Source organism: Leucopleurus acutus (genome assembly GCF_964270905.1).
Source record: "Leucopleurus acutus genome assembly, chromosome: 2".
Classification (NCBI taxonomy): domain Eukaryota; kingdom Metazoa; phylum Chordata; class Mammalia; order Artiodactyla; family Delphinidae; genus Leucopleurus; species Leucopleurus acutus.
Window position 1 is genome coordinate 189,243,319 of NC_139143.1, and position 13,452 is coordinate 189,256,770.

Below are 13,452 nucleotides of genomic sequence, written 5' to 3' on the forward strand. Positions count from 1 at the left end.
ATGCGGGGCCCGCTGGGCACCGAGGAGGAGCTGCCGCGGCTGTTCGCGGACGAGATGGAGAACGAGGACGAGATGTCAGGTGAGCGGGGCGCCGGCTGCGCCCGGGGCGGGCGGCGGGGGACGAGGCGACCGGCGGGGCCCCGGGGCCGGACCTCGCGGGCGGCGCTGGCGGCGCGCGGGAAGGGGCGCCGGGCTGCGTTCCCGCCTTGCTGGCGCCGCGCGGCCAAGGGCGCGGGGCTGGGCGAGCGGCGGGGAGCGGCGCGCGGGCCGCCAAGGGCGGGTACGATAGGGGCCACCCTGGCCGCGGCGCGGGCGGAGGACCGCCGGGGGCCTGCGCCGGGCGCCCGAAGCGGGGAGGGGGCGCGGCGCCGCGGGGGTCAGCCCGCGTGCCCTTGAAGGGGGCGGGAATCTCGCTCGGCTGCTGGTGCCGCGCACTCGGCACTCTCGCCCCGCGCCGCGCACCCCTGGCCTCGCGGGGACGGGCGGGGGCAGGAGGGACCAGATACCCGGACCCGGCCGGTCTCGGCCCCAGGGTGGGCTGGGTGGGGCCCGGAGGGGGCGGAGGACGGGACGTGCTAGAGGAGAGGGCGAGCGCCCTGGCTGGGGCGGCTTCCCTCCGGGCCCACGAAAGCTCCGGGGTGAGGCGCGCGGGCTCGGACTCCCGCTCCCCTTACCCGGCCGCCGGGAGCCGTGACTGCCGCTCCCAAGCACTTTGCCCGGGCCGCCGGCGTCTTCCTGGCGCGCCCTAGCGCCGGCCGGCGCCTCCAGCCCGCGGTCGCCCGGCTAGTGGCGTTCCCAGCCCACCCTGCTTTGGCTCCGGGCCTGACTCGCAGGGCCACCGCCCCTGCCCTTGCCACCCCTCTCCAGAATTCAGCAGAAAGAGGGCTTGTGCGTAAGGGGTAGCCTTGCGGGATCATTCTTTACTCAACTGCTCACCGTTTGTTTGGGACGTTTCCCCTCCTGGCACAGCTGGGCAGGGCCTCACCCTGTCAAGCAGCCTTCCTCCTTCCCTTCTGGGGGACTCTGTCACATCGCAGCTTCCCCGCACCGAGTCATGGCCCCTCCTGGGCTCCTGGGGGACTTGTGGGCGGTGCCGGAGCCCTCCCTGGCCCTGGAGTGGGCTGTCTGGCCCCAGGGGGGAGCATATTCCACAGATTGGCACCTTAACTCCTGTGTGCAGGAGGTGAGAAGGGGAGGACCCAGGGGCGGCAGCTCCTCTCTGCTCTGCCTCTCCTACTGAGGGGCTTCCCTCCAGGCGGCCATGCCCGTTGGGGGGTCTCCTCCCCTGCTCACTTGTTTGCTTGCTTTAACAGGGTGACTGGGGCCTCACCCTGCTTTTCAGACAGTGCAGCCAAGTTTGCAAAGAGCCTGCTGGGGTGAGGGGAGTGGGGGTGAGGTGGCCACACATGGGTGGAGTTGCTTGGACAATAGTTGACTGTCACGTGCTGGGGTCCAGGGAATTAGGCCCATTTCCCGGAAGGGAACACAGAGGCCTAGCACAGGCACTGAAACCCATGGCAGTTTTCTACTTAGGAAGCTGGCTCCTTGGTAAAGCTGGTCACTGGCTTCCTCGGTGAGTGGTGCTCGGGGCGTGGCCCTTTGTGGCACTGATGGGGCCAGTGGACAGCTGAACGTTCGTGAACAGACTTATTTCTGGGACTTCACCAACCCCCTGATGGGGTCCCCTGTCCCCCTTTCCCATGCGTTCTGGTTCTCCCTGGTTGTGTCAGGGCTTGGAGGGGAGGGGAGGCGAGGAGGCCAGGGAAGGTGTCCCCAGACTGGCGGGCACCCAGCTCACTCCACTTGGGCCTCGGTCCGAGTCGCCTGCCCACCACCTTTCCTCCCTCCTGCTTGCACCTGTCACTCCAGGGCAGGGCGTGGGGGGGTGGGCTTGGCCCCAGGGCCTCTAGGAAGGCCTCCAAAGTCCCGCAGAGCGGAGACTGCAGCCTGTCCTTCAGCAAGGCCAGGGGCTCCCACCTCCAGAGCACGTCCTGAGCCTCCCCGAGCTGCCAGCTCCTCTCTGTGTCCCTGGTCCAAACCACTGTCCGCTCCGGCTGGTCCCCTCTAGAGCCTCCTAACCAGTTCTCACCGACCACGCTCCGCTCAGCAGCCAGGGTCACCTTTGAAAACACAAAGCAAACCCGGACCCCCACGGCTTGGACTGACTGCAAAGTCCCTTTTCTATTCCACCCTCATCTCCACCCCGACCTCCTTGTTCACACTCTGGCCTCCCTGATGCTTCTGGAAGCCCCCAGGCTCCATCCTGCCCTGAACGTTGGCCATGACCCCTGCCAGACCCAAGCTTTCCTCGGCTCACAACTGCCTCCTTCCTGCCGGTTAGGTCTCAGCTCCTGGCTCCAGCGTAGCCCCACCCCTGTCATTCTCAGGCCCATTTTAATGCTTTATTTTCTTCGCAGTGCTTCCCTGGAATATTATCATCAGCTGACTTGTGTCCGTGGGCTCCTGCCTTGGGTGTGACTCCCGCGACCACCCACTGTGCCCGGCACCTAGCACTGTGGGCGCTAGAGAGAGGGTTGTGGTCTCAGTGTCTGAGGGCTGGGGGGTCCCTGGGTCACCCTGGCCTTTGGACGTGATGACAGCCTCGGCCTAGGCCTCGTGTCTCTCCTGAAGCACTGGCCGCCTGGCCCCCTACCCTCCACTGCGGCCTCTCTGCAGCCGTCAGCCTGAGCTCGTGGCCGTGACCCACAGGGCTGTAGGGCCAGCAGGTCCCCCAGGTGGCCGTTTGTGGATGGGGGAGCCGGTGTGCTGGGAGCTGTCACACTAAGTTTTCAGTCTGCCGCAGCGGACTCAGTCCTTGTCAGGCCTACTGTCTTCACTCTGCCTGTCCGCCACCCCCCTCAGCAGTGTTCTTGTTGCCACCCGGGCTTTGGTCGGGCAGCTCTCTGGCATTGAGGCGGGTGGTTGAGCCTGCTTGCGGGGGTGGGGGGAGGTGCCCAGCTGCCAGATTCCCCTGGGCGTTCAGAGGGCTAGTCCAAGAGAGGGCTCAAGAGTCAGGTGGCTCCGCCTCTGCTGCTTGTTTGTGGCCTGACCTTGGGCAAGCTACCCGGTCCCTCTGCCTCAGTGTCCCCACTTGTGGAATGGGCTGCGGCGTCAGCAACCTCATAGAGGGCTTATTATGAGGACTGACGAGGCAGTGCACGTGGAACAAGTAGGTCACAGTGCCCGGCACATAATAGGGGCCCAGCAAAGTGTGGCTTGTAGTTACCACCGTCCAAGGGGAGCAGTTGGCTCGCCTTCTCCAAGGAAATGCTTCTGAGACATGCACCCTCATCCAGTAAGCTGGGGGGCTGGGAGCCTGGGCCAGAGGGGCTGGAGCGAGGGAGGGAGGAGAGGGCCTCAGCATCCCAGGCCTTTTCCCTGCCTTGTAGGCCCAGCCCTTCCTCAGTCCCACACAGAGGGGTGGGTTTCCTAGAGCTGCTGAGCCCATCTTCTCTCCAGGCCAGACAGTGTGACCACTCTGGCACTGGACTGGCCCAGGTCCCCCAGCCCATCTAGGCTTCTGTGGGCCCAGGGACCAGGAGGGAGGGAGAGCCACGGTTCCTGAAGGTCTGTGCCTTCTTAGTTAGCTCCCCCCACGTTGGGGAGATGTGGGTTCGGGGCATCCCGGGGAGCCTGGCCATATTTAATACTGTTTGCCGAGAGGAGGGAGGTAAAGCGGTTATAGCACCCTTTGCCCAGTGGCTTGGCCTGTGGGGTAGTCACCGCATTCTAAAGTGATTTATCATTTCAGCAATTCATTCAGTCACCCACCCACTTGTTAATCCATCCACCCATGTATCCACCCTCCCACCAGAACATCTACCCATCCAGCCACAAAACCAACCAGTACACCCACCATACACTGGCCAGCCATCCTACCCATTCATCATCCATCCATCCACCCACCCTCCTATCCATTTATTTAATCTGTCCAGTCCTTCCTTCCTTCCATCCATCCTTCCTTCCATCCATCCATCCATTGACCCATCCTCCGTCCATCCACCCATCCATTTATTTATCTGTCCATCCATCCTTCCTTCCATCCATCCATCCACCCATCCGTTTATCTGTCCAGTCCACCTTTCCTTCCTCCCTCCCTCCCTCCATCCCTTCTTTCCTTTCTTCCTTCCATCCATCCATCTTAACCAGTCTCCATCCATCCATTTATTTATCCGTCCAGTCCATCCATCCATCCATCGGTCCGTTCATCTCTCTGTCCATCCATCCATCATCCAGTTGTCTATCCATCCATCCACTCACCCACCCAGCATAGATTTCTTGCATGTCTTCTCTGAGCGAGTATTGAACACAGTACACGGTGTCTGACTTTCTGGGGGTTTTGCAGGTGAAACTTTTGAGACTTCCTGCCTTGTCTCTTTGGCTCTGTCCTTATTTCCTTCCTGTTCTTATTCTCACTTACTCTTTCCCCATGTCTGTCCCTTTGTCTGTCTCCAAGTCTGTCAGGCTGTCTTCCCCGAGTCCTTCCTTCTCTCTGTCTGTCTGTCCCTCTCTTTCCCTCTACTGTCCCCGTCCCCTCCCTCCTGGCCTCTCTTTCCTCCTTTTCCCCAGCCTCCTCCATCCTCACTTTTAGGCCCCACTCCCTTAGGGTAAAAACTTGCCCTGTCCTCCGCCCCCACCTGCCTGCCTGCCCGCCCTCCCGTGGTGCTCAGGACTGACGTTTTGTTTGATGAGATGCCAGTGAGGTAGTGTCTGGGTTTTGTTAAATGTCATAAATGAATTATTAATCCTCTCTTGGGCGGGAGTACTGCCCCCCCCAGCAGTGTCAGTAGAGACCTGTGGTGTGGGGGGCACTCCAAGGACTGATGGGAACCTTAGTCTTGGTGACCCCTCCTTGGCCAGCCCTAGGGTGGCCCTGAGAACCCCTGGCCCAGCAGTGGCCAAACGAGAGACCCCCCCCCCCCCCCCCCCCCGCCATCCACTCCTTCAGCCCCGGCCATCCTAGCCCTCCTGAGGCCCTGGGCCCCGCCTGCCACTGCCAGGTACTTAAACTGCTTCTCACAGTTTCTAATTCATCACCCCGTGAGAAAGGCAGTCCTCAGCTTATTTATCTTTAAATCTTTATTTATTTATTTAATTTTGGCTGCGTCGCTCAGCCTGCGGGATCTTAGTTGCCCGACCAGGGATTGAACCTGCGCCCTCAGCAGTGAAAGCACGGAGCCCTGACCACTGGACTGCCAGGGAATTCCCAGTACTCGGCCCATTTCAAGAATGAGGAAGTGGGCTCAGTGGAGAAGGGATTGGGGGCCACCCTGCCAGGAAGGGGTGGTGGTTCGAAGCCTGAGCTCCCCTGTCCCTCCTCCTGGCCACCAGGTGGTCTTGTTTCCTGCTTGGGGGAATGGAAGGAGACCCTCCCCACAGGCTTCAGAGAGGATGGTGGACGTCGAGCTGGGTCCCCATCGCTGACAGATTTGCTTACCTTTCCAGACTCGGGTGACGGAGCTCTTGATCCGGCTCCTGGCTGCACCTCCCCAGATCCGTCAGCCACCCCAAATCAGACGACCTACCTCTTCCTTCCACAGTCATAAGTTTTTCTTTCGCTCTGATCACCTTGTGTTTGCTAAGTTCCCTGTCCCCAGAGGACAGGGGCAGGGGGTGGGCAGAGCATGGGGACTTGCGGTGGACTAGCCCTGACCCTCCCACCCTGAGGGACCACAGGTGACCGGGGGTCGGCCTGAGTCACCTCAGCATCCCCTGGGCGTGCCTGGGCCTGGCACATGGGCTATGCTGTTTAAATGCTTGTGAAATAAACGTGGGGAAGGTCTGAATTCTGGGAGGGTCCTATACCTGGAGGGAGGGGCAGGCACGGGACCACACCTGGTGGTGGGAGCCACCTGCCGGGGCTCCATCCTGGCTCTGCCACCTGCCGGCTGTGAGACTCAGAAGTGGGCAAGCGATGAGATCCTCGGAGCCTGTTTCCTTGTCTGCACGTGGGGGTGATAATAGTACCGTCTCCCAGAGTTGCTGTGTGGAGTAGATGAATTCATATAAATGAACGTATGCTACCTGCTTTGAGCTTGGTGCAGGTGGTAGGTCCTTCCACTGCTATAAGGTGTTTCGCTAAGAAGGGTCCACGCCCCCGCCTGGGCTGCAGCCTGCGGAGCAGCCTGGGGGTCCCGCAGGGCGAAGCCAGAGTGTGTGCAGCCCCTGGTGAGGGGCTGGGGGAAAGCAGCAGGAGGTGCAGGTGCCTCTCTTTGCCGTCCCCCCCCTTGTCCCCCGTCTCATCTCTGAAGCAGCCTCCCCCGGCCCTGCCCCAGACCTGGGAGACAGATCAGGGCTAATGGGTCCTAATTATAGCCCCTCTGGGGGTCGATGGAGCCCCGGGCCCTGGAGGGGCAGGGCTGGTGCGTGAGGGCACGGCCATCTGGCTGGAAGGGCTGGGGGGCCGCAGGGAGCTGGCAGACAAGGAGTCTTGAGGCCGCTTCCCCTCAGGACCCTCCCCCAGGGCGGGGGGGCTCCCGCCTTACTGGTGGCTGGGTACCCTGAGGAGGCACAGGGCTGGGCTCCGGGTGGGGCCGATGGGCACTGGGAAGGATTGCTTGGCTGTGACTCTCCAGGTCTGGTTTTAGAAGAAGCTCGGGGCTGGTTGCAGAAGAGGGAGGAGGGGGGCAGGGCTGAGTGGGAATCATGGGGGTGTCGGGGAGCAGCGTCACAGGAGGTCAGCCCTGGGCGTCCTCAGGGCCACCAGAAGCCGTGCGGGGGAGGAAGATGGGGGTGGGCAGAGTGGGGTCCCCGTGGTCGTGTGCCAGCTCTGGAAGGGCCCTGGAGGAGGGATTTAACCAGACAGATGGCCCTGGGCCGTGAGGTCTTCTGGGAGTGGAGGAGGGGTCTGTCCAAGGGCAGAGGGCCTGAGGACTTCTCCTCCGAGCCCTGTCCTGGGCGTGGGTTAGGGCTAGAGGTGCCCCTACCTCCTTCCCAGGCAGGGTGGGGCGCAGCCCATGGGAGATCCCAGGCTTCCTTCTAGAACCTCCCGCGGCCTCCTGTGCATCCATGGTCTGTGCTGCTGGCCGGTCAGTCTGTGACCGTGTGCTGGGCTGGCCTTCCCAGTCTGGGGACTGCGCTGCTGAGGGGACAGGGGACGTGGGGAGATAGCAGGAGGCGGGAGAGAGAGGCCCCCTCCCGGTTGCATCAGCTGAGCCCGTTACATAACCGAGCTGGGCACGGCCAGCGTGCGGGGGTGGCTTTCCCAGGCGGTCTCTTTGCAGCTCCGGGGGAGGTGGAGGCCGGTGGGAGAGTGGGCAGGCGTGGACGGGCATCTCCTCGTCAGCCTGGCTCCCCGCCAGCCATGTCACTGTCCCCAGAGCCCTCCACTCCAGGATGACTGGGGGTCCCTATGAACGTTTCCAACTGGCCCCGAAATCCTTGCCTCTCCCGTGCCAGGGCTCAGGGGACAGGACGGGCTCGGGTCCTGCTGCCCTAGCCTGGCTCCCCTCAAAGCCTGCCCACGTTAAACCCAGCTTTGGGCCTGCCCTCGCTGCCCGCCCCGTGGGCCGTAGCCCTGGCCAGGGCCACAGCATCTGTGCCCACCACGTGGTCCTGTCCTCAGCACTGCGCCTGTCTGCCATTCAGGACCGCTGAGCTGGCTTCCCGGGGAAGGCCAGCGCTTAGGCCACCCTCGTGTCACCTGCACGGCAGCTCCCTCACCTGCCTGGAGATGGTCTCTCTCTGTGTCTGTGTTTGCCTGGCAGGATGGGGAGGGGACTGAGACTTGGGCATGCCCTGTCCCCGTGGACTCCTGGGGGGGCCGGACAAGACAGGGCTAGCACTTGCTTCCTGGGGGGCAGGGCCACAGGCCCGCTGGCAGCCCTGGAGGAGGGCCCTGGGGCAGAGGGGCGCTGAGACAGAGGGTGCAGCCCCCGCCTTCCCTGGGTAGGGGGGTGGTACGTGTGGGAACTGGCCCTCCAGGTGTGGGCCGGAGGGGCATTCACTGGGCCACCAGCATCACCAGCGCCCTCTAGCCGCACCCAGAATGTGGTGATGGGCGCCTTCCCCCTCCCCTCTGGGGACTCTAGGGGGCAGGGTCCCAGGCCCTGGGGTGGACCCCTCTGGAGGATGGGCGATGTTGGAGCGCCCAGGGTGTGTCCAAGCATCTGTGGGTCTGGCGCGTTCAACAGCCAGGGTGTTTTACTCTAAAATTTTTAGACTTCCTGGGCGGGGTTGGGGGCCTATCATTTAAACCCGATTCAGTGAGGACACTCTGCCCATTTCCCATATGAAAGTCCCCTGCGTGGCCCTGGGACTTTCTGCCCTCCTAAGGGTCTCCCAGGGTGGCAGCCCCACAGTGGGGTCCCGCTCGAGGCAGACCCCAGACCGAGCGAGACTCCCTGTCGTGTCCCCCCACCCCCGTGCACATGGGCAGTGAAGGCCGTGGGATGGGGGATAAGCCGCTGGTGTGGAGGCTGGCTGGCTTGTGGACCCCTTTTGTGGACTCTTTGGAGGTTGTGCCGGTGCCTACTGGAAGCTTCCTTCATCCCTGGCAGGCAGATGCATAGCTCTAGTCTGGGTGGCTTGTTCTTGCGGTGTCTTTTTGCTGCCGTCTGCCCCCAAGAGGGCCCTCCCGCTCTCCGCACCCCCAGCCCTGGGGCCCACGTCCGGTCCCAGGAACCCAGGGCTCGTGCCCTTTCTCACCCCTGACTTCCTGGGTGGGAGTTAGGCCCCAGCCACGGGCTCCCTTTGGGGGCAGCAAGAAGCATGTAGCCTGCAGCTTCTTCTAAGATCCCCACGTGACACACCCGCCTGCTCCCCCCAGCCTTTCCAGTGCGTGAAGGAATGAGGATTCAGGAAAGGCGGGCAGCTTTTAGAAAACCCACCTCTCTGTGGACCGTCACATCGTCCCGAGCGCCCAGCGGAGTGTGTTTGGCATCCTGCTGTGTGTGTCCGGGTACCTGTGACGGGGAGTGGGCCTGGCAGGTGCGGGTGGGGACCAGGCAGCGGGGGGCAGTGTGGTCCTCGAATCCCCATTAAGGGGAGCCCTGGCATCCCCCGCGCTGGTCTCTCCTCCAAGCTCCCTGGCGCCTGCTCCAAGGCACCAGGTGGTCCCAGGGGGATGTGACCTGTACGTCCCTGTCATCCTGCACTCACAGGCTCTCTCCTGGCCACGCCGTGGCCCTCTGGAGGGCGGAGGTGGGCCTCGACCCCTCCCTGGGCCGGCTGGAGATGGCTTTGTGACTCTGTGGGGCTGCTTCTCCCTGGGGAGCCATGTCCACAAGGCCTCTTACTTGGTCATTTGTTGTTTTTTTTTAAATTTTTAAAATCTGTTTTATTTTATTTATTTATTTTTGGCTGCGTTGGGTCTTTGTTGCTGTGGCGCGGGCTTCTCTCTAGTTGTGGCGAGCGGGGGGGGGGGCTACTCTTCATTGAGGTGCGCGGGCTTCTCATCACGGTGGCTTCTCTTGTGGAGCACGGGCTCTAGGCACACAGGCTCGGTAGTTGTGGCCCGCGCAGGCTCAGTAGTTGTGGCGCACGGGCTTAGTTGCTCTGCGGCATGTGGGATCTTCCCGGACCAGGGCTCGAACCCGTGTCCTCTGCATTGGCAGGTGGATTCTTAACCACTGCGCCACCAGGGAAGCCCTGGTCGTTTGTTTTTGCTTCGGTTTCCCAAGCACTGTCATAGCAGGGTAGGTGGTTATTGTTCCATTTTACAGGTTGAGAGGAGGAGAGGCCCAGAGAGGTGGGGTGATGTGACACAGCCCAAGGGGCTGGGGTTCCACTCGGCGGGTCTGGGGGTGGCTTTGAGGGGTTGGGGCAGGGGAACTAGATGGAGAAGGCGGGGAGGGGTGGGGATGGGCTGGGGAGGGCAGGGTGGCCGTGATCCGGCACAGTTGGGTGGCAGAGGAACTGACTGTCCCAGCGGGCCCTGCCTCTCACTCTGTGTCCCTGGGGGTCTTCCTGAAGGAAGCAGCGGAGTAACCCCCTCCCCCTTCTGATTCTTCCAGAAGAAGAAGATGGTGGCCTTGAAGGCTTCGATGACTTTTTCCCTGAGGAGCCCGTGAGCCTTCCCAAGAAGAAGAAGTCCAAGAAGCTCAAGGACAACAGGTCCAAAGGGACGAGGAAGAAGAAAGAGGTGAGTGGGGCTGGGCCGCGCGGGCGTCCTGACTGCTCCTCCTGGGCCTGTGGAGAAAGACGTGGGCTCCCGGGACCATCTGGCAGAGGGGTGCCTCCCGAGAGCTGAGCCTGAGTGAGAAACACCAAAACCAGTGTCTGGTGTGGGCAGCGTCCCCACGGACACCTGCCCCGAGATGTATCTCAAGTGTCCTGTCCTTTTTTGGTTTTTTTTTGGCCGCATAGCACAGCTTGCGGGATCTTAGTTTCCTGACCAGGGATTGAACCCGGGCCACGGCAGTGAGAGTACGGAGTCCTAAGCACTGGACCGCCAGGGAATTCCCAAGGGTACTTCTTTATCTTTGGCTGCGTTGGGTCTTCGTAGCTGCGCGCGAGCTTTCTCTAGTTGTGGCGAGTGGGGGCTACTCTTTGTTGAGGTGCGCGGGCTTCTCATTGCGGTGGCTTCTCGTTGTGGAGCACGGCTCTAGGCGCGCGGGCTTTAGAAGTTGCGGCACGTGGGCTCAGTAGTTGTGGCTCACAGGCTCTAGAGCGCAGGCTCAGTAGTTGTGGCGCACGGGCTTAGTTGCTCCGTGGCATGTGGGATCTTCCCGGACCAGGGCTCGAACCCGTGTCCCCTGCACTGGCAGGCGGATTCTTAACCACTGCGCCAGCAGGGAAGTCCCTACTGTGTTCTTAAACAGGGTGTGCTGGGGTGTTTATTCTTTTCTCCTTGGTGTCTGTCCTGGGCCATGACAACACGGGGTCCCCGGCGCTCCCACCCCTTCACTGGAGGCCCCTATTCCCGCTTGCATCCGTGTCCACTGCCTCTGTGCTGTTGGTGGTGCCTTCCGCTACCCCCTCCGTATCTGCCTCCTGCCAGCTGTCTGTCCCTCTGGTTTGCTGCTTCCAACCTGTTGTGAGTTGGAATCCTGGTAAGCAAGATACAAATGGGAGAAGAGTAAGGAGACCCCGGTGAGGGATGGGTCTCCTATGGGTAACCCGTGTGAGCAGGTCTAGAGTGCCCCGCGTGGGCTCACTTCATCCTCAGCAACCACCTTGGGAGTCGGGGGCAGGGACGGTCATCACCACCCGACGGGGGGAAGCCGGGGCTGCCTCGTAGCTTAAAGCCCTCGGCGCTTGGAGGGGACGGTCGTAGGGTCATAGGGCAACGTGGGGACTCCCGTCTCTCACCTTGTGAGAGCTGCCACCTCTCCTCGGCGTCACCCGATCCTTCCGGTGGCTTTATGGGGAGGGGCTGGTGTGCACCTTGCTTTCCAGATGAGGCTCAGAGATGAACTTGCCAGGGGTCACAGCAACACAGCTGAGATCTGGCCCTGGGGATGTCCGGCTGCCCCCTGCCCCCCAGCCTGGTCCTCCCCTGGCCCGCCTGCTCCGAGGGGAAGCGCTGTCGGTCCTCTGGCCTTCTCGCCTCCCCTGCCCAGAGGAGACCCACCTGGCCCAGCCTCAGAGGGGAGGCGGTTGGGGGGTGTCGTCGCCCTCGGTGGCCCCGGGACAGAGTAGCAGTGTGTGTGTGGGGGTGCCCTGTGGAGATGTTCTGACGTGGCCTCAAAGGCCGCCGTGGGCCTCTGGCTCGTCCCCTGCAAGGCTTTGTGCGGAGGGGGCCGTGGTATGACTTAACTCTGGAGGGTCCCCAAACAGGCTGCGGGGGCAGGAGGGAGGAGACTCCTAAGGACAAAGGGCCTGTGATGGTGGAGTTTCTTCCCCACATCTCCCCAGGCCACTGCCCACACCTGTCTGAGCCTTGCTTCTGTGTCTGTGGTAAGGGGAGCATCACCTACCCACACCCCCCTGCTTGTTTGGGGGCACATCAGATATGGGTCACCAGGGCGTCTTCACGTGAGAGGCGCCACGGGGAAGGCCAGTGGCCCTCGGGGGCATCCAGGGTGTCAGCCTGCAAGTGTCTGGAGGGCAGGGCCTGCCCTGGGCGGTGCCCTGGGTCCCCATAGTGGTTGGCCCCGGGCTGGCCTGCCTGGAGCTCAGGGACTGGGGCAGGGAGGTGTCAGCCGCACCTCCTCCGGCTGGAACCACGCAGGTACGTCCTGCCTGTGTTCTCTGGTGAGCTTGGGGTCAGCATTTCTTGCCAGGTCTGCCCCCTGTTCGGCTCTCCTGGCTCCCGGGAAGGACCTCCTTAGGACAGCTGCCCTGTCCAGGCTCCCGGCCAAAGCTGCCCCGGCGCCTCTCCCTGCCCGCTTGCGGCCACACCCGGCGTCCCTCTCCTCTGGCGCGCATAGACGACCCTTTCCCCCCCAGAGGGACCCTGAGCCCCCTCCGAGCCCAGCACTGCCCTGTCCGACGCCACCCTCCATCTCTGCTGCCCTCAGCTTTGTTCTCACTGCCGGGGCTCCTGGCATCCTTCCAGGACTGACAGGTCTGTACCCTCCTGGGACACCCCACCCCTAACCCCGCGGCTGGTACGCGGGCTGCATGTGGGCAGGTTGTGAGCTGCCGCTTCCTGTCCCCGTTATCCAGGAGGGGCAGTGGAGGCAGGAGAGGGGAAGGGGGGGTGGCCCGTGCCTGGAGGCTCCCCCCACCACCCCCGAGGGAGGTGCTGTGGACCAGATCCCCCTGCTGTGGGGAGGGGGCTCCGAATTCCCTGCTGCAGCTCTCCCCAGCCCCTCCCGCACCCTGGCCCGCAGGTCTGTCTTTGTTGGGGGCAGAGGTTAGATGGCTCAGGGCCGGCGGGGCCCTGGGATGCAGGGGCCGACTTCCCGGTTGAAGCTCTGAAATCTTGGCTCTGTTGTGGCCACTGCTGTCAGCCCTCAGACCTGATGCTCTGTGGATGCGGGGTGGAGGTAGATTCTAGGGTCCCGGGGCATCCCGCGCAAGCACCTTCTCCCCAGCGATTTCTCTCCCTCTCCCGAAGCTTCTTTCTTGGGAACTGGGAGGGAGGCTCTCGTCTCTCACTGCTGTGGCCTGAGCATGGCCTCTGTGCTGTATCCATCTCTTCCTGGGTCTCCCTTGCCCTCCTTCTCCCTCCTCTGCATGTCTTCTCCGCACCCCCCCCCCCCCCCGCCCCCGTCCCTTCCTCTCTCCTCCTCTCCTCCATTCCACTCTCCCTCCCCTCACTTCCTCTCCCTCTCTCCTTCCTCTCTCTACTGAGATGCAGTTCCTGGATCTCAAAGGAGATGGAGGCCAGGGTAGACTGGAGGGCCCCGCAGATGACCGGGCGCTGCCAGCCAGGCCCCCAAGGTGGCCCTCGGGCCACTGCTGCGCCCTCCCCAGCGTTGCTGAGAGTCTGGCTTGGCAGCTCTCAGATGTCAACAGTCTGAGCCAGAGAGCAGGGTCCTGGCCGCCATGTGCACACTGCCCGCCCGCCCGCCTGCAGAGCCCAGTCCTCGGGATGTGGGGAGGGGAATGTCACCCCTTTTCTCC

General features: G+C 62.9%; 1 protein-coding gene across 1 annotated transcript in view; it reads left to right on the top strand.

Annotated features, from left to right (window-relative positions):
- The window catches only part of CHD5 (chromodomain helicase DNA binding protein 5), a gene marked incomplete at both ends in the record, with an annotated part of 61,901 nt that continues 48,449 nt past the window's right edge, over positions 1-13,452 (top strand). Inside the window, 2 exons of the mRNA XM_082860302.1 lie at positions 1-79; positions 9,954-10,081. Coding sequence (XP_082716428.1) covers positions 1-79; positions 9,954-10,081 — 207 coding nt within the window. The remainder of the gene's footprint in view (positions 80-9,953; positions 10,082-13,452) is intronic.